This window comes from Mustela putorius, unplaced genomic scaffold (assembly GCF_011764305.1).
Source record: "Mustela putorius furo isolate JIRA1106 unplaced genomic scaffold, ASM1176430v1.1 tig00000095_pilon_pilon_pilon, whole genome shotgun sequence".
In the NCBI taxonomy this organism is placed as follows: domain Eukaryota; kingdom Metazoa; phylum Chordata; class Mammalia; order Carnivora; family Mustelidae; genus Mustela; species Mustela putorius.
The window spans coordinates 25,980,907-26,007,290 of NW_025421280.1; the positions used below are offsets into that span (position 1 = coordinate 25,980,907).

Consider the following 26,384-nt stretch of genomic DNA (forward strand, 5'->3'; position numbering starts at 1 on the left):
ATGGTAGGAACAGCAGACACCCCTAATCTGGGAAGTTGAATTCAGTCAGGGCCTTCATCCCACATGGAGACCGCCCCCTTGATTCACTTCAACTTGCTGCATAATTTTCCAGACCACCCTCAACTCAAACCCCTCTGGCAAGTTCACAAAAGGTCAAGATCATAAGTCTACCCCATATACGTAATATCTGCCACTTCTTGGGTGACACCCCTCAGCCAAGCACTGTAACCAGCACTTTACCCACGTTATTTTTAGTCTTTAGAACACCTTGTGAGGGGTGTCTGGGTGGCTCAGTGGGTTAAAACCTCTGCCTTCAGCTCAGGTCATGATCCCAGGATCCTGGGATCGAGTCCCTCATCGGGCTCTCTGCTCAGCAGGGAGCCTGCTTCCTCCTCTCTCTCTCTCTGCCTCTCTGCCTACTTGTGATCTCTGTAAAATGAATAAATAAAATCTTAAAAAAAAAAAAAAACCAACACCTTGTGAGAGAGAGACATTGTTTTCTTCATTTTATGCCTCAGGAAACTGAGGCACTAGAAGTTAAAAACTGTGTTCAAAGTCACAGGACTTTCAAGGGTCAGAGACAGGACAGAGCCCGGATGTGACTGCCCGTGACACTATGTCATGCCATTAGCAAATACAACTAGAAAACTGCCACAGCTAAAGGCAAACCACGTGCACAGATACCCAAGCCCAAGGGAGCACTCCTCTGGAAAGCTCCTTCCTGCGCAGGGGCACTCCCTGGAGTCATGAAGCAAAATCATCTGGTAGGAAATCCTCCCTTTTCCTGCTGGACCTCTGGAACCTTGTCCTGTCGAGGTCATAGCTTCCTCACCCCATGTACCTTTCCTGTCAAACAGCAGTAGACAGTTGGGTTCAAAAGCTTCACATATCTGAAATTCATTTTTAATAGCTCCACAACAACACAAAGGTTAACAGAGTAGGCAAGATCATGAAGGCTTTAATATCCCATTCTGGAAAAAGCAGTGCCCTCATCAAACCCAACTCAGCCAACGGGGCATCCCCTGGACTAGCGGCGAACGCTGAGCCCGCCGGGAAACCGAGCCCAGCCGCTTCCCCCTAGCCACACCCAGACAGGCCAAGATTTAGCTCATAGGGTTCCGGCAGCTCTTTCTCACCTGTTCTTTTCCCTTTCCAGATCATCTAGCTGACTCTGCAGAAGCCAGTTCCTCTCTCGTAACTGCTCGGCTTCTGTGCGGAGGCTGTCCATTTCACACAACTGCTCCTGGGAAGACAGCAAATCCCATTTTTTCAGAAAACACGTAGGCGGCATGATTTTGCTCCCCAAGGCCACACACGAGACACAAACGCCTAAGCGAACCTCGTCCTATGCACAGAACACTGCACGGGGTGTCGCTGGCTGAAAAGGAGACTGGGACGAGCTCTTGGGGACCTGGAATGGTGACTCATTTTCATACCCACGGTGTGTTAAATACAGTTTCTTATCAGTATCACATAATTCATTAAAATCCCTTAATGAGAAAACATGTTCAAAAGTCTAGTCTAAAAAAAAAAAAATCTAGTCTACTTTGGTAAATGTTCTACTTGATTCTACTTAATAAATCCTAATTTTAAAGAAACTGATATAGGGAATATAGTCAATAATACAGTAATAACGTTGTCTGGCGACAGACAGCAGCTACACCTGTGGTGAGCACAGCGTAATGGATGCAAATGTGAAATCACTATGTTGTACGGAGGGTCCAACCGATGTGTCCACAGCCCACCACTCAAAATCCTTAGTGAACGCCCAGTTGAAAATCACGAGCATTAACCGTCCGAAGAAATAAATACTTGTCTGCAGGGACTGTCCTTTCTCCTTTGCTTCTACTTGTCCATTGTTTGATTTCTTTCTTTCTTTCTTTTTTTTTTTTTTTAATTTTATTTACTTATTTGACAGAAAGAGAGAGACAGCAAGAGAGGGAACACATGCAGGGACAGTGGGAGAGGGAGAAACAGGCTTCCTGCAGAGCTGGGAACCCGATGCGGGGCTCGATCCCAGGACCCTGGAATCATGACCTGAGCCGAAGGCAGACACTTAACAACAGAGCCACCCAGGTGCCCCTTTTATTTGATTTCTTTTAACCTGACCCAATTTCTTCTGAGTTCTAATATCATGCCAACTGGGCAACAGCCACATTCCTGGGATAGCGGCCTATTGGGAGCGGCCCTAAATAAAAAAAGCCAGGAATGATCTCCTCCATGAGGAACAAAACTCAAGAGAGATGCTGTCTTCGTGCACGTTCTGCCACTGGGTTACAGTAAGTTTAATTTTGTTCCTGAACAAAAACTCACTACAGAGCAATGGCCTCACAGGCTGACCGTGATCTCGTATGAAGCACCATATCCGCTCTACCCACACCTCCCCGCAGCTACACACCACCCACCCAGGCGCTCCTCCACATACCTCCCGCCCCTCAACACTCCTCTAAACACACTCCCCCCCCCACATGTAATCACCACACTCCCAAGTCCCTGGGTAGAACCCAAACCAAACCAAAACCAGAAGGAAATTTAAAGGAAGGGCAAACAAGAAGAGAGTATTTTTAACTATCACAGACAAAAGCAAATCTAATACAGGAAGAATGCCTACAAATTATTAAGGAGAAGGGCGACAGTAGAAAGATGGGCAAAGGCCATCTGAAGATGCTCCATCTTACTCCTAGTAAGAAAAATACAAATTTAAAACTATTGAGCGAGCATGCCTTAGCCATGAAACTGGCAAGGATCTGATTCAGGCAGCACTGGGATCAGAGCAACTGGTAAGGCCCGGGGTGGATACCATCATAAAAACCAAACAGGCTGTCAAATAAATAAATAAAATATTAAAAAAAAAAAAACCAAACGGGCGGGGAGACAATGGTTCCAGTCGTGGTGACACATGGGAACCTGGCTACAGTGGCAGTCGCCCGAGACGGTCAACTAGGCAGGGTCAAGGCAGCAGGGGGAGGCAGGCTTTTCTGTGTACCCTTCAGTTCTGCGACTTTTGAATTTTGTATCAGTAAACACAAAGATATTATTTTACTTATTTATTTTGGATACTGTTTATATTTTAAAGATTGGGTTTATGGGGAAAAAATCACGCAGTTACCTTTATTCTGAGGATTTCAGCATTTTTGACCTCTCTATCTTCGTTTAGCTTTGTTACAAGGTGTTGCAGGGAAATCTTAGAGGCTCTTCCATCTTCTATCTCTTGTTCTTGTGTTTCCAGGAGTTTTGCCAAATGTGTTTGAAAGTGAGGTGGTGTTTTAGGGCTCTATGAAAAAATTAAATTTCATCCGAATACTCAGTTAAGTGAGGTTTGATAAAGATTTCATTGTAAATGTATATACCAGGCACACGGAAAACACTCAGCTGTTTAGCTTGTTGTCCTAATTCCTGTCCAAGTAAAACAAATAAAAACACCGGTGCTTTTTTATTAAGTAAAAAGCAGAAAAGGTGTTGGTGAAAATCTTTCTATTTAAAAAAAAAAAAAAAAATGAAGTAATTTCCAAACGTTTATCACTCACGAAACTTCATTCTTCCCACAACACACCCTTTCTCTGACAAACACCTGCGGATACTCGGCAGCAGAATCCATCACGTGTTCGAGCTGTCTCATTTTGAAGTTATATTCACTCTTTTTCTGTTCTACTTCCTCCTTCTTCTGGTTCAGCTGGGAGAATTGAACAGAGGTGAGATGATGTGTTAGAAAATCACACAGGGCCCATGGTCCTGTTAAGAACAGACGAGCTGCCCGAGGTAGGAGCGTACAGATGTCATGTTATTTTGTCAGGACTTCCATAATAATCTGAAACGCAGTAAGGTATTAAAAGCAACCCAGACCACAGCAGTGTTTGCAGCTATAAACAATGCCCCTGCCGCTCGTGGCTGTGGGCCTTGGTTGCTGTTCTGACCCTCTCGTCTGCTGCTCTCTCACAAACTTCACAGTGTTTAAAAAAACTTGAAGCTTCACAGGTAATCAAGGGTCATCGAGGAAAATAAAATACAAAACAGCAGCTAGCAGAGAGGACAAGAGTCAGCCATAGCCTTGCCCCAGAGGTCAGAACGCGCTGGTGCAGGTCAGGGGGCCGGGGGTGACCAGATAGGCAGCCAAGCAAGTCAGGACCCACGGAAGCAGGCGTCGTTCAGAGCCCGCGGCGCAGCGGGCCCTCCTCAGCGCCCGACGGGCCCCGCCTTTCTGTTTACCGGGTCAAGGCGCCAAGGCCGCCGATCTCACCTCGTGCTGAAGTTCTTGGATCAGGGCCTCCTTCCTGCTCATCTCCTCCTGCGCGGACTGCAGCAGCTCCGAGTGCTTCTTCGAGGCTTCCGTGAGCATGTTGAGCTGCTCGGTGGCGTGGGCCAGGTCCTCGCAGAGCATATCCCTCTGTCAGGGGACAAGCCCCACAAAGGAAGAGTCCCCTCTTAACTGGATGCTCCACTGAGGATTTGCAAATCACCCCAACGGGCAATTTTACAAGGTTAAGAAAGTTTTAAGAACTTTTACTTTTTTGCGGGGGTGGGGAGCTTATGTGCGAATCCTTTCCAAAGCAAACCAAGCAGTTAATATTGACGGGAACGGGTCTGAAGAGAAACAGTACAGGAGATTCATACAGGTATCCCTGTTGGGCTTTGATTGCATTCTCCCCCTTTCCCCTGACATTGAACCCTTCCCCTCACCCCCAGGATCTCAAAGTTGATCGCTTTTCCCTTAGGAGGACTCCACAGGTCTCTACCTTACCTGCTGTCTGACCAACTGACTCTAGTCGTTTATACACTGGAGGGTAAGAGCTGTAAAGATGAGGGGTACCTGGGTGGCTCACTTGGTTAAGAGACTGCCTTCAGCTCAGATTATGATCCTGAAGTCCCGGGATCAAGTCCCGAGTCCCAGTGGGGAGTCTGCTTCTCCCTCTGACCCTCCCCATTCCCATGCTCTCCCTCTCCTTCTCATTCTCTCTCTCTCTCAAAAACAAACAAACAAAACACCATAAAATAAAATAAAATCTTAAAAAAAAAAAAAAAAAAAAGACGACTGCCCCTCCACCAGTTGGGGGAGGGCATGGGCAGTCCCCAGACACTGAGACATGGTCATAGGCCATCGCAGTTTCGGGGGAGTAGCATGATGGGAAGGAGCAGGAAGAACTGGGAGTCCTGTGGGTTGCGTACATAATCCCTATGTACAAAGCATGCAGTCCCTTCCAGGTTAAGAGCAGATCTGCTTACTCTAACTTTCCAAATGTGCATGTTATGTGTACATATGTATATTAACTTATATAACTACATATGAATTAACATGTACAGTTTAGAGAATACATATATAGGATATATGTTATATACATGTCACATACGAAAGTAATGTATATGTGTGTACATATGTAAATATGACAAGTGTACGTGGGAAAAATGTGGATATATCAGGTACATGTGCACATACACAGACACCTGATGTACTACACTTTTCCATGTATTCACTCTTCTATTTTTTTTCTTTTTTTTTAATTTTTTTTTATTTTTTTATTTTTTTTTTTTTTTAAGATTTTTATTTATTTATTTGACAGAGAGAGATCACAAGTAGGCAGAGAGGCAGGCAGAGAGAGAGAGGAGGAAGCAGGCTCCCTGCTGAGCAGAGAGCCTGATGCGGGACTCGATCCCAGGACCCTGAGATCATGACCTGAGCCGAAGGCAGCGGCTTAACCCACTGAGCCACCCAGGCGCCCCTATTTTTTTTTCTTAAAGATTTTTATTTATTTGACAGAGAGAGAGAGAGAGATCACAAGCAGGTAGAGAGGGGAAAGCAGGCTTTCCACCGAGCAGAGAGCCCGATGTGGGAACTGATCCCTGAGATCATGACCCGAGCCGAAGGCAGAGGCTCAACCCACTGAGCCTCCCAGGCGCCCCTGCAAGCTCTGTAATTCGAGGTTTTTTTTTTTACTTTAGCAAGGTTTATTCCTCCCGGGGGAGCAGGTCATGCACCTTCCCGTCTCCCTTTCCCCGCAGGGGTGTGTCTATCCTTTTGTGCATCTTCGGACTCCTAAGAGCTCTTGTATGGATTAAGGCAAGGACCCCTTTGTCCTCAGGTGTAAATACTTCAGCTAATGAAGCCGGGAGATTCGGAAAGAGGGGATGTGACTGACTGTGGGGTGAGTTCCACTCGAGTCTAAGATACTTCAATATGTAGAGTCACCCTTTCTTTAAGGAAGGAAGAGAAAGAGAGACACGAGGAGCCAAAGGGAGTAAGGAAGGGCTTTTCGGTGAGTCATACTGAGCGCACACCATGCAGCTACCCCCACTCACACAGCCGGGCTCCCCTTCTCACTCTGGTGACAGGCAGTGGCCAACGGAAGATTTAGTCCCCATTGTCTACTCTGTACAAGACCTTTGGGTGTGGCTTTTGTATGCCAACTTTTCTTTTCTTTTAAATTTTTCTCTTTCTTTTTTTAGTTGACCCTGTGTATGAACTTTTCAACTAGCCTCCTAAAACCACTGCCAGCTCCCGAGGACTGAGCACTCACGAGCTGCCTGGCAGTGGCCTCAGCGCTCTCCGCGTATGACCCCGTCTCATCTTCTCCTCTTACGCACGAGGCAGTATTTGGTATCTCTGCTCCAGGGATGTGATGAATGAGGCACAGAGGGAAATGTAACTTTCACAGGGTCACAGAGCCAGGATGCAGACTCCCAAGCAGTCCAACTCCACAGCCCGTGCCCTCACCAGCTTATTACTTGTCTTCTCTTCCTTTGACCTGGATTTCACCTGCCTGTTTCATTGTATTTATTCTTTTAAAGATTTAACTTATTTATTTGACAGAGGGAAAGAAAGAGCAGAAGTAGGGAGACAGAGGGAGAGGGAGAAGCAGGCTCCCTGCTCAGGGAGCCCAATGTGGGGCTCGATCCCAGGACCCTGGGATCATGACCTGAGCTGAAGGCAGTGGCTTAACAGACTGAGCCACTCAGGCGCCCCAACCTGCCTGTTTCAATCTCCTTGCATTGTATGTGCATTAGCAGCTGCAAGTCCCTTCTGGGGTACAGGAGGATATAAGTACAAATTACTGGGTATATGGGCTTTGGATATCTACCCCCACCGGTCTTCAAAGCTCAAAACTAGTGTATGCAAAATGTATTTCACTAACTTGCCCTAGGCCTCTATTAGTCCAACCCAGGGGTACACAGAACCATCTTCAGCCACCGTGGCTGGAGCCCTCGGTGCCCACTCTGATAGCTCCTGCCACCACAGCACCCTTCCTACGGACACCAGCAACTGTCAGCAGTACTTAGGAGGCACAGCTCAGTTTTAGCTCGGCCCTCTATCCCCACCAACACTTCTGGGCCTGATTCCTACAGCTTTGGTCTGGGCTAAAGTCTATCCCGCCCTGGCCCGGGCCTTATCGCCTTTGGCCTGACCTAAATTCTATGCCACCCTAGTTTCCTAAAAGATACAGCCGACACTTGAGGCCCTCCGTGATAGACTCCCCGCCTCCAGCCGGACATGCCCCACCGCCCCCCGTGCTGGAGATGCTCCAACTCCACAAACCCCCACAGCTGCCAAGCTTCCCTCCCTCAGCCAAGTTCTGCAAAAAATCTTATCTCCTCTGAGAAGTGTTCTGGAATTCTCCAAGCATCAACACTTCCTTCCTTCCCTTCCTGTGCTCCCAGGTCATTGATTACATCTAAATACATCTAACTCTTAAGCTAGATGGCATGTTTGGAGGTAGGTAACAGTGTTTCAGTCATTCCTCTGTTCCCAAATGCCAGGCAAGGATGTACGGTAGGTGGGCTCAATAGATATCTAGTGAGGTTTTTTTCATGGATAGCATAGTTTAGCAAGAAAACTTTATTTTTCTTCTCTTTTTTGGTTTTCTAAAGATGTTATTTATTTATTTGACAGAGAGAGCAAGCGAGCACAAGCCGGGGGGCTGGAAAGAAGGAGAGGGAGAAGACAGCCCGCTGAGCAAGGAGCCTAATGTGGGCGGGGCTCGATCCCAGGATGCTGGGATCATGACCCGAGTTGAAGGCAGCCGCTTAAGGACTGAACCACCCAGGTGCCCCGAAAACTTAATTTCCAAAGCAACCACAGAGCAATATACTCAGTGGGTTACCATCCATGTAAAAAAAGGAAAACTAAATGTATATGAGACTTGCCTAAAATATCTCTGGAAGCATACATGAAAGATATGCTGCTTTACATAATTTGAATTTTGAACCATGTGACAGTACGGCTTAATACTAAAAAAGAAAAATTTATGCTTACAACCAAAAAATAAAAACTACTTTAACGAAAACACAAGAGGCAAGCCTGAGGTTAACCTGTTACGCAGCTCGTTCCCTGCTCCCTGCTGCCGCCACCCCTACCAAGGACACACAGCTTTGCTCCCCTTCGGGAAGAGGGTCAGTTCTAGGAGCTTTCCAGGTGTCAGCACAAATGAGTGAAAATCAATCAACTGGATAAAATAGAACAATTTTAATGTTACCTGTTAAAGGCCTAACCCTAGGGAAAATGTCTCTATGACTTACTCCTTTAAAAAGCTCTCTAGTTTTTTACGAATAGCCTCCCCACACACATGCACATATAGACATCAACGAGTGAAGAAGCAAAAAAGTCAGGGTGTGTCAACATCTACCTCTATGTCCTCAGAGAGGATTCTCAGTCTCAGGGCTTCTTTCAGATCCAGAATCTCCACTTCCTGTTTCTTAATCAACACTTTGCACTCGTCCTTTTCAGCCAAAGCAGAGTTATATTTGCACTGCAAAAAGAAACTTATGATACAAAGAGCCATCTGCTTTACTATGTTTATATATATATATATATATATAAGATTTTATTTATTTATTTGAGAGAAAGGAAGAGCAGAAGCAGTGGGAGGAGGTGAGCGAGAGGGACAGACTGACTCCCGGCTGAGCAGGGAGCCAGACACGGGGCTCGATCCCAGGACCCTGAGATTACCCCCAAAGGCACAGGCAGATGGTTGACTGAGCCACCCAGGCGCCCCTATTGTGCTTATTTTTAGATGAAAATAACAAGAAGAGGGCACCTGGATGGCTCAGTAGGTTAACGCCTCTGCCTTCGGCTCGGGTCATGGTCCCAGGGTCCTGGGATCAAGCCCCGAGATGGGCTCTTTGCTCAACGGGAAGCCTGCTTCCTCCTCTCTCTCTTTCTGCCTGCCTCTCCACCTATGTGATCTTTCTCTCTGTCAAATAAATGGATAAAATCTTAAAAAAATAATAATAATAATAACAAGAAGGAGTCAGATCTCCAAGGTGATGATGAGATTACCACAAATCATTCAATAAGTACTTGTTGGATGAAGGGATGTGAAAAGACATCAAAAAGTCCAATAGCTACGTGAAAACACATCCAGGTTTTTGGTTTTGTTTTTGTATTTTTGGTAATCTCCACACCCACCGAGGAGCTTGAACTCACCACCCCAGGACCAAGAGTCCCACGCTCCACTGACTGAGCCAGCTCAGCACCCGGTCTTATCACATTTTTATCAGGACACTGCCTTTTGCAAACAAATGTGGAGAATAGCAAGCTCCCTTTGTAGCAGACTAATGAGGAATGTGGACAAAAAACCGTCACCTTGACCTGACCTGAGGAGGAAGCACCAACATTCCCCCTAGATATGCGAAAGGGAAAGTAGTTACTTGACGAAAGTAGTTACTTGAGGGGGTCAAAAAGTCCAACAGTGGAAAAAAGTCACTATATATGAGCGTCTCTGAACTTAAAATGTGTCACTGTTTTTTCTTGAAGCAATTAAGGAACACCACATACCCTTCACTCCCACAGACCAGGGTCAGTCCGTTCCTCATGAAGGGTTCCCACCTGGTACACACAGCTCCTGGGTCAGGGCAATCCCGGGCCATAGCCCATGGCGCCTCCCAGAGGCACACAGGGCCATAGTAAACTCTCTGCTGAGGGCTGCAAAGCCAAAAACCTGTGGAACTTGAGTAGCTCTGAACCGATTTGACCATAGAACTCTGTTTTCTGGTGAAGCGTTTGTTAAACTCTTGAGGAGTCTGTGAAGTGTGGTATCTCATTGGCGGCAGAACTTACACTTAAGTCCTTCAGTTCTTGCTTCAGGGTGTCTATGGTTTCGGTTTTCTCACAGACCGCAGCTCTCAGCTCCTGGACCTGGATCATGAGGTCAGCTACAACTTCCTGACAAGGACAGAAACAGCATCTTCATAACCAAAAACATTAAGGACATTAAAACAACAAATAGTTTGTCTTTCCTAATGACAATAAGAGAAATCAAATTTATTTTAGCAAAATATGTCACCTATATTATTTAAGTTTGTATTTTAATGGCTTTATTCTATTTTACTGAATCATTTGCTTTAGTTTTTCTGAATGAATTAGAGGAAGGTATATAATGAATTTACACGTAACTTTACACTTGGACCTACATATTTTGTTTACTTTTCTGGTGAAAATAAACAGCAGGGATTTGACAGTTTGCATTACAGGACTCAGAACCAAGAAGAAAGGGTCCTACTAACAGCATCCTAGTTAAAAGGGGAAGAATGTATTTCAGACACAGTACCATCAGAAGGGACAAAACGATTTGCTCTTGCAGTGACAGGGAGAATTAACTTAAATAGAAGACCTCCTTCTCTGGCAATCTCAGAAGATGAACAAGGCCTAAGTGTCTACGAAAAGCTAGCTGCCGGGTGCCTGGGTGGCTCAGTGGGTTAAGCCGCTGCCTTCGGCTCAGGTCATGATCCCAGGGTCCTGGGATCGAGTCCCGTATCGGGCTCTCTGCTCAGCGGGGGGCCTGCTTCCCTCTCTCTCTCTCTCTCTGCCTGCCTCTCTGTCTACTTGTGATCTCTCTCTGTCAAATAAATAAATTAAAAAAAAAAAAAATCTTAAAAAAAAAAAAAAAAAAAAAAAGCTAGCTGCCAGTCACCCCAGAGGTAGGAGTCTGGACCATTAAGGCATCACTCATAAAGACAATGCACAGGGATGCAGCTTGGGCCTCTGCCAACCTTGTCAGCATCTCTAGACTTCTCCAGAGAACGGATTAGTTTCTCTGTAGCACATAAACTCTCTTCCAGATTCTGTACTTTTGCCATCTGTGGGGGAAAAACAATTATTTTATTTATATTTTTAGAAAAAGAATTAAATCACAAAGTTAACCACACACACATAGGGGGAAAAAAAAAGGAGATGCAATCTGTTTTTCACATTATACAGTGTTCCCTAGGATAACACTCGAAAAGGAAAAGCTGGGTTAAAAGGCCATACCAACAACGTATGATTATAGCTATTTAGGAATTAGAAAAACAAGAGTTCAAAAATAATACAACCAAGCAACAAGTCCTTTTTATTACCAATTTTCGACAGCTGGCAGCTGAAATCACGTTTCTAACACACCTCTTCTGACACCAGGAAGAGAAGAAGTTACAGACCTCCAGTGCTGGACTTAGAGCACAACTCACTCACCTGCTGCTCACACTTGGCCATCTCTTTCTGTTTCTCCTGACGCACGACCTCAAGGACTTCTAAGATTTCTCTGGAAGGAAAGAATGATCTTTTTCACTCATGACTTCTTCCAAGGGAAACAGGAACCCGTGTGTTATACAGAAGAGATTGGATGAACTGCAAGGGAACTCTGTGTGGCACACACCTGGGGAGAGGTGGTGTGTTCCAGCACGAGTCAGGCGTCTACCCGTTTCTTCAACGACTATTAAGGGAGATCCCATCTTTGAGCTATGAGTTTCTTTTTCTTCAGAGCACTTACGACTTGTGGACCTAAGCACTTGTTTATTACCTATCTCTCTCTGCTAGAATGTAAAACTCATGTGGACGGGGATATATTGCTTACTGTCTTACCTCTAAAGAAATGTTCTGGCATTTACCAGAATAGTGCCTGGTTTATTGGGAGATCACCTAGTATATGAGCAAAGACTAAACGTTAGCTGTCTCCCAACTAGGATGTATGCCCACTAGATGTTTAAACCCCTGTATCCCCAGGCCTAGAGGATAATCTGAGTCATATTAAGAACTCTACAAGTATCTATTGAATAAACAAATGCAATTTCTTCTCACTCGAGTAATGATCACCCTATTGGCTGAGGCCAAGAGACTGACAGATATCACCAAGGGAAGAACTGAAGAGAAAGGGGGAAGACAGACAATGGCATTCACATTAAGAGATCAGGAGAAACAGAAGAGCTAGAAAAGAACAGTAGAAACAGAAATAAAAATCAGCCCCCCCCATTCCACTTACAAAATTACTGTGATTTATTTAGAGAAGGCCCTAAGTTCTGGTCACCACCAACTGCTACTCGTTTCAAGCTTACTGAGTAAGTTTCTCTTTATACCCTCTTATACAAAAGAATCTGATATTCATTTTAGAATGGTTAAAAAGATAACTTTACAGGGTAGTAGCAATAAAAAAAAAAATAACTCAAGTTAATGTTGTAATAAACGATACTCCAGTCAACTAACAGAAAAGATAAATAACACTCACTTAGAACTGTTCTCTTTATCTTCTTCAAATTGTAATAATAATTTGTTATTGCGTTCTTTTTCTGCCTCAAAAAGCTCCACCAAATTCTAAAAGACAACAGTCATATCAGATTTTAAATAATTGTTACTAGCAACGTGTAGTCAACAAACACATCAAGTACCTTCTACGTTGGCAGGCACGAGGGGCCAGGACGGGAAGTTAGGAAGAGGTCAAAACAGGCCTCGCCCTGCACTCCAGGCAACAATCACACATCCAGGACAAAAGCACCAATAACCAATACCCTTCTTAACTTACATTCAGATCAGATTTCAGAGTTTCATTTTCTTTTTTGCAGTTTTGGAGGTTTTTTGAAAGTTGGTCAATTTCAAACTTCATTACTTCTTGTAAGTTGTCATAGGAATCCTGTAGGCAGGCTTTGCTCTCAAGAAGCTTTTCATTTTCTAATCTTTATCAGGAAAACATTTTTACAATGGTAAATATAAACAGTGAATGCAGCTCTGCTAGTCAGATTATCAGCAGTTCCAGTTCTCCCATCTACAGACCATTCCCAATTTACAGAAGCCCTGACAGGTGTAAATTCCTCGTGAACTTGTGTGGAGTGTCCACAGTGCACAAACACAGAAGACACACCGGATCCACAGAGCAGTGTGACGGGGATGGAAGAGATAGGGTGGGCATGTTAGCCTGTAGCTGTCTACCTCCTCATTCCTCCTTCCGTGGTCTCAAGTGGACAGGCAGAAATGATGGGCAGGTAGGATTACGCATTCATTTTAGGGGGTTCGGGACTGAACCCTCCCTCATGTAAGCTGGGGACTGGCCATTAAGCTGATAGCTCATCTCCATCTATTTATCACATATTCTCTCAACTCTAGGAAGATTTTAAGATGGCAAACCCGGCTTTGATTTGAACAAGAGAGTAAACCCCCTCAGACTCTCTTAAATCATATATTATTTCCTGCTTTCTAGGTTCTCACCCCCTCGTTCCTCTCTGCACAGGCTGTGATGCACCCAAACAGCCAGAGCTCAGCCAAGAACTCGTAAACAATGAACCTGACTTTGCACCATCCAAAACAGATGTCCCAGCTTACACATAGGTCATTAGACAGGGATCTATCTGCTTTACCAACCGGAAGCAGGGCAGAAGCAGCAAGTTACAAAGTGGTATAAATCAGCTGCTAAGACAGACATACAGACAAGAGACAGGAGGGAGGGAGAATGTGTGTGTTTATGATACAAACTGTATATATAAAGCAGCCAAATGATTCAAGAAACACAGTGGTATCGTGCTATTTCATGTAGAGGCCTTCTCAGTGCCTGGAGAGCCACAGAGTACAAGCCGCCCACAGAGTGATGCACTTGGTGTCAAGCCTGAGACACTGAGAAAAATTAAGTTATATCTTATTTAAACAGTGTGGAAATGCTCCCAGTTTTTAAGACAGAATTTAAGTACACAGTTCAGATACAGTGACTTCTTAACATTTTAGATCTAGTTCAACTGACATAGAAACATGAGGAAATGAAAATCCAGTGAGATTAGTGACCTTTAAAAAAAATAAATCACAAAAAATTAATTTACAACAGAGCCAAGATGAGAGTCAGGGACTCAGATGTTAAAAACAAATGCCATGTGTCAGAAAAAATGACATCGCACCACAGATGACAAACGGCCACTTGCCAGAGCCTTGGTGTTGGAGAAAGAGCGCGGGCAGTGGAGGGCACGCTGCCTTGGCACACACCTCTGTCCTATGGGGAAGGAGTCATTCGCATGGCACGGATGGGATTTTCAGAGGATGCGAACAGATTTTTATAAGAACGCTCTCAATTTTGAGAATGCTATGTTCAACTTTTTTTTTTTTTAATATTTTATTTATTTGACAGACAGAGACCACAAGTAGGCAGAGAGGCAGGCAGAGAGAGGGGGGGAAGAAGGCTCCCCGCTGAGCAGAGAGCCCAACTCAGGGCCCGATCCCAGGACCCTGGGATCATGACCTGAGCTGAAGACAGAGGCTTTAACCCACTGAGCCACCCAGGCACCCCTATGCTCAACTTTTTAAAGCCACACCGGGCAGGCCCAGCAAAAACATGTCAACAGATGGATATGGTCTGCAGATCTCATGTTTTCTTCCTCTATTTTAATTCCTTATGTATGCAGATTGAAATCTTTGCCACATATCTCATGCTCACTGTATCACATGTCAGATGTCCACTATTAAATTATGGCTACAGACACATGAGATGGCATCAAAAACACAAAATGGTTTTACAAAAAGTTGAAATGAGCAAGAAAAAGAACAGTAAAAACAAACAACTTACATCTGTCACCCCTTTGTTTCAAGGTTACCAGCCCTGACTCCCACCAGCCTCTGGCGAGTCACTGTGGACAACAGTGACAGCTACTGATCCGGTCAGACTTGTACTGCCCCTACCTCCAGGAAGAGCGTACCTTTCCCTCTGGAAAAGGCTCATCACCTATGTTGGGCCTACGCCACGTCAAACCCTTGATGAGTGACTGGTCCATAAGCAGATGACTCCAGCAAGAGCAATTCTGATTTTCCCTGGGATTGATACACAGCTTCTGGGCGAGAAAATTTCATTGCTGGGTGAGGCAATCTGTTCCCTGTCACGTAAAGGCGGGCCCTCAACAGCAGGACAGAATAAGGGCAACATACTGAGGTAGGCAGAGCAGGGACGGAGAGAGGGAGAGATAGAGACAGAGACAGACAGAGACAGAGACAACGTGCACTGACAATATCTTTTGAGACTCAATCTAGTTTGTTCCCGAAATCCAAATCACCTCTAGGCCTCCTCAGTATTGTGCGCCAGTAATTTACTTTTTTGCTCAACTAGTTTGGGTTGGGTTTGCAGCACCTGCATGGCAAGCAGGCCTGGGCTGCAGGCCAACCAGGCAAGGGGACACCGTCACAGAACAACTCTACCTGACACTGTCCAGTTGTAGCTGCACGTGCGTGTGTCGGTCAGAAAGGCTACTCAGTTCCTTCTCCTGACTCTCTCTGAATGAACTATACTCCAGTTTCACAGAAGACAGCTCCTTGTCTGCAGAATGAAGAACGACTCGCAGGTCATGCACCTCACTTTTCAAGACTAAAAAACAAACAAAACAAATACTCAACAGGTTTCTTTACATCAAAAAAATTTTTTTTTCAAACAGAGTAGGCAAATAAGTTCAAAGGGTATCTTCACACAAAGAGCAAAAACAAGTTGAAGAGACCAATTTTAAGTTAAGATGTTAAACAGCCAAGTGGTTGGTTCCGAGGAACATGGTGATTATTTCCTTCCCTCCCTCTTAGGATTTTTGATGCATTTCTATGAAAAAGGGAAGAGTTAACATCTGTCTCTGATTTGCAGGTCACCTGACTGTTCTATGCTTCTCCCGTGGCACATGCATGAAAACTCAACATAAGGGAAAGAAATCAAGAGACTTAGCATATTTTAAGTGACCTGATCTTACTTATTGAAAACTCCTTGGTAATATACTTCTCGAAATGGGTTAAATGCTTCTGGTCTTCTAAGGAAACTCCAACTGGAGGTAAAATTAGGTAGCTCTTTAGAGCAAAGGAAACACAACAGCTGTCTTTTGTCGGCTCTATTATAAACTGCTGCAAACACTGATGATAGAAGAAATACACTGAAATAACTGGGAATCAAGTGATACTCCCACCTTTATGGATATGTACAAATATCTAATTTATGCTCTATTTTGTTACTATCAAAACATTAGTCATCTTATGATTTCAAGACACTTCATTTTCAAAGCAGTATTAAAACTTTCAGCCAACAGTTCAATCACTTGTTTGTGAGCTGTTCTGGTGCAAATTCCCCTTTATGATATATGACAATTACTTACCACTGTCATGCAGACTCAAGTTAAAACAAACAAACTCTAATTAAAAACAAACAAAAGTACTAGGGTGCCTGGGTGGCTCAGGTCGTGAACCCAGGATCCTGGGATCAAGCCCCGCATCAGGCTCTCTGCTCAGCAGGGAGTCTGCTTCTCCACCCCCCACTCCCAGCCTGCCTCTCTGCCTACTTGTGATTTCTTTCTTTGTCAAATAAATAAAATCTTTTAAAAAAATGAAATAAAAAATAAAAAACAAAAGCAAACAAAAAAACAGGGGCACCAAAAACACAGGGGCAAGATTTATTCATAGGAATCAAAAGATACTGAGTTAATGGTATTCAGATCCCAAAGCTCCCACTTGTTCGAACTTACAGTCATTTTTAGTCTGAGTGTCCCGAAGCTGCATTTCAAGGGCATTCAACTGTGAGAGATGCTCTTGCTGCTGTCTGACCCAGTCAGTTCTTTCTGATGAGAAAAGCTTTGAGAAAAAGATAAATTTACTGGAAAAGGAACACTGGCATGCTAAGATACACTCCAAATCATTACCCATGCCTCTGTTTTAAAAATCTAGTTTAAGGTCTCTGATAGGAGAAAACTGGCCATTGCCATGAATTAAAGTGAGGATGACCATCAAAGGGAAGGATCACTGTAAGTAATCACTGGGCCGTCCATCTTGTCTCGTTCCGAGCTAACGACAAGGCGCCTCTGCGCTATCGACAATGGGAAGCTAGAATTCAGACTAGGGGTGTGTGTGTCATCCTCGGAGCAGTGTGTGAAGTGACACAATAAAGAATACAACTCAAATAAGCATTGACAAAGGCTCTGCCAAGTCACTTTCATCTCGCGATACTGTCGCTTTGAGGGTTTGGCTCATGTGTTTCCTGGGGCTGTGCTCTGGGTCTCACCTCCTGTGACTGCAAGGAATGGTGTTCCAGTTTGTCAATGTGCTGCTGAAGCTTGACGTTCTTATGCTCTTCCTCATCCAGCTTTGCTTGAAGGGCAGTCATCTGCTCCTGCAGCAACACAAACACTTCTTAATGGAACTCTCAAACATTCCACTGTCTCTTCTGCATTAGAAGAACAAAAAATAGGGGTGCCTGGGTGGCTCAGTCGGTTAAGCGTCTGCCTTCAGCTCAGGTCATGATCTCAGGATCCTGGGATCGAGCCCTGCATTGGGCTCCCTGCTCAGCAAGAACCCTGCTTCTCCCTCTCCCACTCCCCCTGCTCGTGTTCCCTCTCTGGCTGAGTCTCTCTGTCATAAATAAATAAAATCTTAAAAAAAAAAAAAAAATTTAAACCTCACATGGACAAAGATATCAAAGGCCACTCTGGGGTCAGAAAACAATTTCAAAAGACTGCACTAATGACTTCTCATGTCTCAGAATTACACTGTGGTCCGTCAAAGTGGAGAATTTGAAACACAAAGGGAAAAGGTGATTAAAATTAAATGGGTTCAGTCCTAGAGCCATCCTGAGACTTCTAAGGCTGCATGTGACTGACTTCACCAGAATGCTCTCCAGGCCTTGGAAGGGACAAAGTTTTGGAATCTGAGGGTGGTCTGGCTCACTCTAAGTTTCACTAGACAGCAGAAAAACGTTTAAAAAAAGAAAAAAAGAAAGAAAGAAATCCAAATAAATAAATAAATCACCAAATAAATAAATAAGTCACCAGAACTCTAGGATAAGCACACTTCAAATGTTCTTTCAAATATACCAAAAACTGTCGGAAATTTGATCTATAAGATTCTCTCCATTATTTTCATTTTCTTTAGCACATACAGTACTGTGCCATATCAACCAGTTCTGGAACCTGAAGCTGGTGGCAGGCTGGTCTCTTCATATGTTAGAGACCCTATAGCCTGAGGAGGTTATAGTGTGGGACTTGCTAAATCCTGCAAATGACGGGAGCAAAAGCAGGCTGATAGTGAGGCCATGGGCTTTCACACCCCCATATTTAGAAACACAGTTTTAATACTACATAGCTTTGAACACTACAAATGACAGAGTTGAAATGGTAAGGGAAGTCTGTTTTCAATGAACGTCTAATGACTCATGTTTTCGCAAACCAAAAAAAACAAACATTACCTGCACCATTCTAAGCTCTTCAGAAATGGCCTCAAAAGCTTGTTCATTCATCTCAGGTGGAACTGGCTCGTTCAAGATATTATCATCTAACTCGCTGGAACTCTGAGTACCCACAGGGCCAAAGTTCCCTACTTCAGGGCTTAATTTTGACACCGGTCGAGACCAAAGTTGATAAGCCTTGGTTGGTGTAGTTATAATCTGTAACAAAAAGCAATTATGAAACAGCATTAGCACATGTGAACAAAAGAGCAAAAGTATTTACTAATTGTGTGAACGGAAAGGATAAAATTGAAATTCTAATCATCAAAAGAGTATCCTCAAGAGGCAGCTGAGAAATGACTAGTTGAAACAAATATAGCAATTTAATGTGGTCTCAAGCAAAATTCTAGTAAGATTGTTAAAACTGAAACTTAATAAGCTGATTCCAAAGTTCAAACAAAGAATAAAAGTTCAAGGAAAGACAATTAAAAATTTAGGAAGACTTCCCTGACCCACATAAAAATACATTACAAGGGTACAGTCATTAAAACAGTGATCAGCATAGTTAAATAGGACACTCGAAGAAAATACAGAGAAAAAGTGATTTATATGTGGAAAGTTCAAATTAGCGAGAAAAACAAGGACTATTCAAAGTTAAATCTCTATGTATTAGCATTCAGAAAATAAAAAGGCAGGGGCATCAGGGTGGCTCAGTCGTTAAGCCTCTGCCTTCAGCTCAGGTCATGATCCCAGAGTCCTGGGATAGAGCCCTGCATTTGGCTCCCTGCTTGGTGGGGATTTTATCTCTCCTTCTCCCACTCCCCCTGCTTCTGTTCGCTCCCTCTCTAATAAATAAATAAAATACTTTAAAAAGTAAAAAGGCAGATGAACTAAACATCTCAATGTAAAAAGAAAATTATAAAAGTAGTTTAAGAAGTAGAATATATTGGGGCGCCTGGGTGGCTCAATGGGTTAAGCCTCTGCCTTCAGCTCAGGTCATGATCACAGGGTCCTGGGATCGAGCCCCACATCGGGCTCTCTGCACAGCGGGGAGCCTGCCTCCTCCTCTCTCTCTGCCTGCCTCTCTGCCTACTTGTGATCTCTCTCTTCCTGTTGAATAAATAAATAAAATCTTAAAAAAAAAAAGAAGTAGAATATATTGATGATCTTGAGATTGTCTTTGAAAATACATAAAAAAGAGGCTCTCTGCTCCTCCCCATTCGACAGACAGTCTGCATCTCTGGTGTAGTTCCAGCTGCGTCCCCAAGACATGATGACATGATGGCGGAGGTCGGAGTAAACAGATTCAGCGTATTGGGCACCTGGTCACCAGGGCTGCTTTTAACTCTGGCATAGTGGATACTGTTGCCGTTAAGGACTGCTTCATTGACCTCAACTACATGGTCTACAAGTTCCAGTATGATTCCACCCATGGCAAATTCCACAGCACAGTCCAGGCTGAGAACAGGAAACTTGTCATCAATGGAATGTCCATCTCCATCTTCCAGGAGTGAGATTCCGCCAACATCAAAAGGGGTGATGCTAGTGCTGAGCATGTTGTGGAGTCCACTGGGGTCTCCACCACCATGGAGAAGCCTGGGGTTCACTTGGAGGGTAGGGACGGGGGGATGGTCATCATCTTTGCCCCTTCTGATGATGCCCCCATGTTTGTGATGGATGTGAACCATGAGAAGTATGAAAGCTCCCTCAAGATGGTTGGCAATGCCTCCTGTACCACCATATGCTTGGCCCCACTGGCCAAGGTCATCCATGACAACCATGGCATGGTAGAGGAACTCATGACCTCAGTCCATGCCACACTGTCACCATGACGTCTATGGATAGCCCCTCTGGCAAGCTGTGGCGTGATGGCCAAGGGGCTGCCCAGAACATTATCCCTGCTTCTACTGGCGCTGCCAAGGCTGTAGGCAAGGTCATCCCTGGGCAGAATACGAAGCTCACTGGCATGGCCTTCCATGTCCCTATCCGCAACTTGTCAATCATGGATCTGACCTGCTGCCTGGAGAAAGCTGCCAAATACAATGACATCAAGAAGGCGGTGATGCAGGCATCAAAGTGCCCCCTCAAGGGCATCCTGGGCTCCACTGAGGATCAGGTTTGCCCTGCAACATTAACAGTGACACCCACTCTATCATCTTTAATGCTGGGGCTGGCATAGTCCTCAGTGACCTCTTTGTTAAGCTCATTTCCTAGTATGACAATGAATTTGGCTCCAACAACTGGGTGGTGGATCTTATGGTCCAGATGGGCCTCCAAGGAGTAAGAGCCATCTAGACCACCAGCCCGAGAGACAAGAGGAAGAGAGCCCTCAGCTGCTGGGGAATCCTTGCCCCAACTCATCGCCCAATACACTGAGCATCTCCCAACCTCTACCCAATTTCCACCCCAGACTAACTGAGAAGGATAGGGTCTTGGGGAGCTCTATCTTGTACCATCGATGAAGTCTACTATACCCAAAAAATTTTAAAAAAAGGTAGAAGAGGAATAAACCTGGCTATATCAAAATTTTAAAAACTCTGTATAACAAAAGTATCACATACAAAGATAAAAGACAAGCAACATTATGGCAGTAGCATGGCAGAGTATGTTGGCAGTAGTATATGACATACAAGAGAGTAACATGTTAAAAACCACAACCAGAAGACAAAACAACCAGTAAGAAAACGGACTCTTCTTTTTTCTCACAGAAAAGGATATACACAAATGGACAGTGATCATAGATGTGCGACCTCATCAGAAAGAAAGGAAATGAGAAATAAAATCTTCAAAAGATACCATTTCCACCCATCATACTGTCATACATTAAAGAGGGAGACAACACCAGTTCCGGGGGCTGGCACTGGGCAGTGAGTGCTCCCATACCTCCCGGGAGAGCACATAGCACAGACACCTGGCAGGCAGGACCCCAGTGCTGAGACATCAGATGATGACCACGCCTTCACAGACTCTCCCCAAAGAACATTCACACTGGCAACCACCTATACAAGCCAGGGGTTGTCCAAAACATGGAAACCTAGATTTAAAATGAGGTAGAGTTCTACGTACTATGTAATATGGGAAGACCCGAGGCATATCCTAGAGTTAACAAAAGCCCACTACAGAGTAACATATGTAGGATGATTCCATTTACATTTAAAAACAAAAGCTCAGCTAAAAATCTATGAAATAACTCTCCATTATTTTCCCAGTCCCTACCTATATACTGTACAAAACTGCCAAGCAAGGATGCCTGGGTGGTTCAGCCGGTTAAGCATCTGCCGTTGGCTGAGGTCACGATCCCAGGGTCCTGGGATCAAATCCCGCATCGGGTTCCTTGCTCAGCAGAGAGCTGGCTCCTTCCTCTTACTGCTCCTCCCTCTGCCTGCTGCCCACCCACTTGTGTTCTCTCTCTCTCGCTGACAAATAAATAAAATCTTAAAATTTAAAAAAAAAACCTGCTAAGTAAAAATATTCCCAAACAGAACAAATTACCCACCACGGATGGGGCGTGAAGGACTACATTAGAACCAGATTGGCAGCAGTGCTCAAAATGACCTTGAACTGAAACTTACATATGTATGTATATCTCTTTTAAACAAGAAAAATGTATTCATAAAGTACTCTCATGTAACTGAGAATGAACAATAGCTCTGAACTGCTATGCTGCTCTTGGTAAAACTTTTAATCACTTAGATCTTATTTGCTGACCTAGAAGTGGAAGCAGCAGGACCAGCCTGCCACACACGCTTCAAGCTCTCTAATTCCACTGTGCTAAGGGGTTACAGACACAGGATGAGAAAACATTTGGCCATGTTCCACAGTTAATTTAAAATAATTTCCGACACAGATTTTTTAAAGGCCATCATTTTTAGAGAGCAAAGAAAAAAATTCTACTTTTGTTTTAAAAAACTGCATTTTCTAGTTTAAATAAATGGTAATACATCCATACAACAGATTCCTGTTCAGCTGTCAGAAAACAAAAAAAAAAAAAAAGGAGGTAAAGTTCTTTTTTTCCCCCTGTAGTCATGGGACAAACTTAGAAAGAGAAAAGACAAAAACAGAAAAACCCAGGTGTAGAATGTTTTGTATAATATGCTACCACCATGGGCACCTGGGTGGATCAGTGGCTTAAGTTGCTGCCTTCGGCTCAGGTCATGATCTCAGGGTCCTGGGATTAAGCCCCACATCGGGCTCTCTGCTCAGCAGGGAGCCTGCTTCCCCCTCTCTCTCTGCCTACTGCCCTGCCTACTTGTGATCTCTCTGAAGCAAATAGATAAATAAAATATTTAAAACAAATAAATAAAAATTAAAAAAAGAATTGCTTCAGACCACCTACCTTAAGCGTTTCAGCATGAATTTTATTCAGCTGAGAAACTTCTTGTCGCTTGTAGGCTTTTGTTGCTTCCAAAAGGTTTTCAAGATTAAGATTTGCTTTTTGCAAAGACTGAAGCTCTGATTCCAATTCTAGCTGCTTTTTCCTAAGGGATATTTAAAAATTGAGTATTTCAGGTAATAAGTAATGTCATACACTTGTAGAGTACTTAACACTTTAAACTCTCACATAACTTGCTATTTATCCCTTTAAATCTAAGATATTCTCAAATTATTACCCTCAATTTCCATTTGGGTAATATTTGGCTATAAGAATTAACTACAGTATAAAGTATATGACTAATAAATGGTAGACCTCCAATTCAAAAACACTAATAGTCTGTGATGATACCACAAATGGCATGTTATTTTTTTTTTTTAAAGATTTTATTTATTTATTTGACAGAGAGAGATCACAAGTAGGCAGAGAGGCAGGCAGAGGGGGAGGGAGAAGCAGGGTCCCCGTGGAGCAGAGAGCCAGATACGGGGCTTGATCCCAGGACCCTGGGATCATGACCTGAGCAGAAGGCAGAGGCTTTAACCCACTGAGCCACCCAGGCACCCTGGCATGTTATTTTTAAAATAAACACCTTCTGGGGTGCCTGGGTGTCTCAGTCAAGTGAGTGTCAACTCTTGCTTTCAGCTCAGGTCATGAAATCAGTCGTGAGATTGAGCCCTGAACTGGGCTCCATGCTCATGCTCCCTGCTTAGGATTCTCTCTCTTCTTGTGCCCTTTACCCCCATGTGTGCTCTGTCTCTCTCTAAAATAAATAAATCTTTTTAAAAATGTAAAAAATAAAATAAATACTTCTTTCTATTTTAGAATAGCATAATCTTAATTATACTATGAATGTAGCTTATCTTTTGTTTTTTTTTTACACAAGGAACATTAAGAATATTAACCTGTAATTTCTAAAAATTCTGATTCAATTCATAACAACATTGATTTAAATTTGGTAAACAGATACGGATGTATTCATGAAAACATCTGTATCGGGGGTCTGGGTGGCTCAGTGGGTTAAGCCTCTGCCTTTGGCTCAGGTCATGATCTAAGGGTCCTGGGATCGAGCCCTGTATCGGGCACTCCACTCAGCAGGGAGCCTGTTTCCCCCCACTCCCTGCCTGTCTCTCTGCCTACTTGTGATCTCTGTTTGTCAAAAAAATAAATAAAACATTTAAGAAGAAAGGACTAAAAAAAAAAAAGAAAGAAAACATCTATATCATCTAGTTCATTAGATATATTAAGGAGCTTTTTCTTCATGTCAAAACAAGGTAGTTGCTATATGAGAATTAATATTTAACATAAAATGCTCAATCAAATGGTCACTGTTAGGAGCGCCTCGGTGGCTCAGTCATTTAGCATCTGCCTTCGGCTCAGGTCAAGATCCCAGCGTCCTGGGATCGAGTCCTGCATCAGGCTCCCTGATCTGCAGGAAGCCTGCTTCACCCTCTCCCACTCCCTTACTTGTGTTCCCTCTCTCGCTGTGTCTCTGTCAAGAAATAAATAAAACCTTTAAAAATAAATAAATAAATAGTCAGTGTTAAACGCTAAAATAAATCCACATTAAAAAATACTGAGACAGGGGCGCCTGGATGGCTCAGTGGGTTAAGCCTCTGCCTTCGGCTCAGGTCATGATCCCAGGATCCTGGGATCGAGCCCCGCATCGGGCTCTCTGCTCAACAGGGAGCCTGCTTCCTCCTCTTTCTCTGCCTGCCTGTCTGCCTGCTTGTGATCTCTGTCAAATAAATAAATAAAATCTTAAAAAAGAAATATTAAGACAGGTAAGCATGAACGTGGATTTATACTTTACCTCGTTAGTTCTTTGTATTCTTCATATTCTTGCTTCGAATTATTCAGCTCTGTCTGAATTTGCAAGAGTTGTGCTTTCAGCTTCTCGGTGTTCACTAATGAACATGGCTCCTTTGGAGCTTTAGGAGAAAATCCTTGTTGACCTGGTAATAAGGAAACAACTTAGTCTTTGAAAGAGAAAGAAAAGAACCTGTTTTCTAAGTTCTCTGCTGGGTATTAATTTCGAAGCAACGAAGGGAAAATGAGAGATGGATTGGAAAGGGGACCCCAAAGAACAAGAGCCTGTAACTCAGCCGGAGATAAGACACAATGTAGTGTGTCAAAGAGTGCTGGAAGTTGTTTCTGAGAAGCTGAGAAGCCCCAGGATGTAGGGGCATATTGAAGGCAAGACCTTTGCCATCGGGAGAAAGGGAAAACCATGAAGTACAGCACGCATCAGGCCGCTGAGATGTCAGCAGGCCAGTACTGCAGAAATTCGTGCTAATGGATAAAGTGAACAGTCAATAAATTACCCAGGAAAGGAACTAAAGAGCAAAGGCTATACGTTGAAAGAGCTTGGGGTCATCTAACTGGTGGGAAATATTTTCAGGGATTGCTTAGGACCAGATGGATATGTTGAAGAGAGTTCTGACAAGTTCCACTGTGGGAAAACATTGTGTAAAGTTGTTTAGAGAATGATCTTTGTTAAGAAGATGGTGGGTTCTGGATATTGCATGCAACTGATGAATCATTGAACTCCACCTCTGAAACTAATAATATATTATGTGTTAGTTAATTGAATTGAAATAAAATTTTAAAAATAAATTAATTTTTAAAAAAGATGATGGGATCAAGAAATGACTGTTAGTATCTTTCAAAGGCAGTAAGTCAAGGAATTATTTGAGGTCAAAATGGCCAACAAAATACAGACCACTGTAGGGAAAAATAGCTGAAATAATATGCAAAACCTGATCTTAACTTTGCATCTAAAATCAGTCTCTTCACAACCAAATTTTATTCTTTTATTGAGTCATAACAGAGTGGAAGAAGACTTGAAAAATGAAAAATTTTAAATGGACACAAACAGGCTTTGTTGCAATTGCAGAATGAGATTACGGTGTTCTCAATTTTGATCTGAAATGACAAAGGCTGAGATGGAATCTGATGAAAGCCCACTCTGAGAGTGGGGTAAACACAAACTTTGTTGCCAAGTCCCAGGCCATTAACACCAGTAGCTGCCCAATGTGTAAGTGAGATTTGATGCCAACTAAACCACTTTTCACAGAGCAAAAGCAGACAGAAATAATGTAGAACTACCAGTGCATGCTGGCCAGTGTAGAACTAACAGGGTCTGGCCGGCACCCACCACCTCAGGACACAAGCACCGAGCTGGGATCAGGAGTCTGACCTACAGACGCCTCTCACACTGTATAGACCTTAGCCAGACAGGTAAACATCATCCACTTGACAATCACCGGTGTTCATTAGTTAAACACTTTTATTTTATTTTATTTTTTTTAAGATTTTATTTATTTATTTGACAGAGAGAGATCACAAGTAGGCAGAGAGGCAGGCAGAGAGTGAGAGAGAGGGAAGCAGGCTCCTTGCTGAGCAGAGAGCCCAATGCGCGACTCGATCCCAGGACCCTGAGATCATGACCTGAGCCGAAGGCAGCGGCTTAACCCACTGAGCCACCCAGGTGCCCCAGTTAAACACTTTTAATTTCAGATAGTTAAAGCAGGAAAAATTTCATTTAATAAAAATTAGAGAAATATCTGAATCAAACTTTTAGCAACCAAAAAGAACCATAATAAGTATTTCGTTGATAACGTCTCTTA

General features: G+C 43.6%; 1 protein-coding gene and 1 pseudogene across 2 annotated transcripts in view; one reads left to right on the forward strand and one right to left on the reverse strand.

Moving 5' to 3' along the window:
• The window catches only part of KIF15 (kinesin family member 15), a 71,205-nt gene that overhangs the window by 7,295 nt on the left and 37,526 nt on the right, over positions 1 to 26,384 (reverse strand). Inside the window, exons 15-30 of one of the 2 annotated variants that reach the window (XM_004760834.3) lie at positions 24,569 to 24,710; positions 22,723 to 22,864; positions 18,408 to 18,605; positions 17,229 to 17,336; positions 16,696 to 16,801; positions 15,401 to 15,566; positions 12,759 to 12,909; positions 12,465 to 12,550; positions 11,435 to 11,504; positions 10,978 to 11,064; positions 10,046 to 10,150; positions 8,613 to 8,735; positions 4,238 to 4,384; positions 3,572 to 3,673; positions 3,110 to 3,274; positions 1,137 to 1,243 (exon numbers count right to left, since the gene is read on the reverse strand). In XM_004760834.3, coding sequence (XP_004760891.1) covers positions 1,137 to 1,243; positions 3,110 to 3,274; positions 3,572 to 3,673; positions 4,238 to 4,384; positions 8,613 to 8,735; positions 10,046 to 10,150; positions 10,978 to 11,064; positions 11,435 to 11,504; positions 12,465 to 12,550; positions 12,759 to 12,909; positions 15,401 to 15,566; positions 16,696 to 16,801; positions 17,229 to 17,336; positions 18,408 to 18,605; positions 22,723 to 22,864; positions 24,569 to 24,710 — 2,005 coding nt within the window. Of the gene's footprint in view, positions 1 to 1,136; positions 1,244 to 3,109; positions 3,275 to 3,553; positions 3,674 to 4,237; positions 4,385 to 8,612; positions 8,736 to 10,045; positions 10,151 to 10,977; positions 11,065 to 11,434; positions 11,505 to 12,464; positions 12,551 to 12,758; positions 12,910 to 15,400; positions 15,567 to 16,695; positions 16,802 to 17,228; positions 17,337 to 18,407; positions 18,606 to 22,722; positions 22,865 to 24,568; positions 24,711 to 26,384 lie in introns of both variants that reach the window. The other variant, XM_013060703.2, reaches the window with a different exon arrangement.
• Positions 19,668 to 20,600, forward strand: LOC106006636 (annotated as a pseudogene).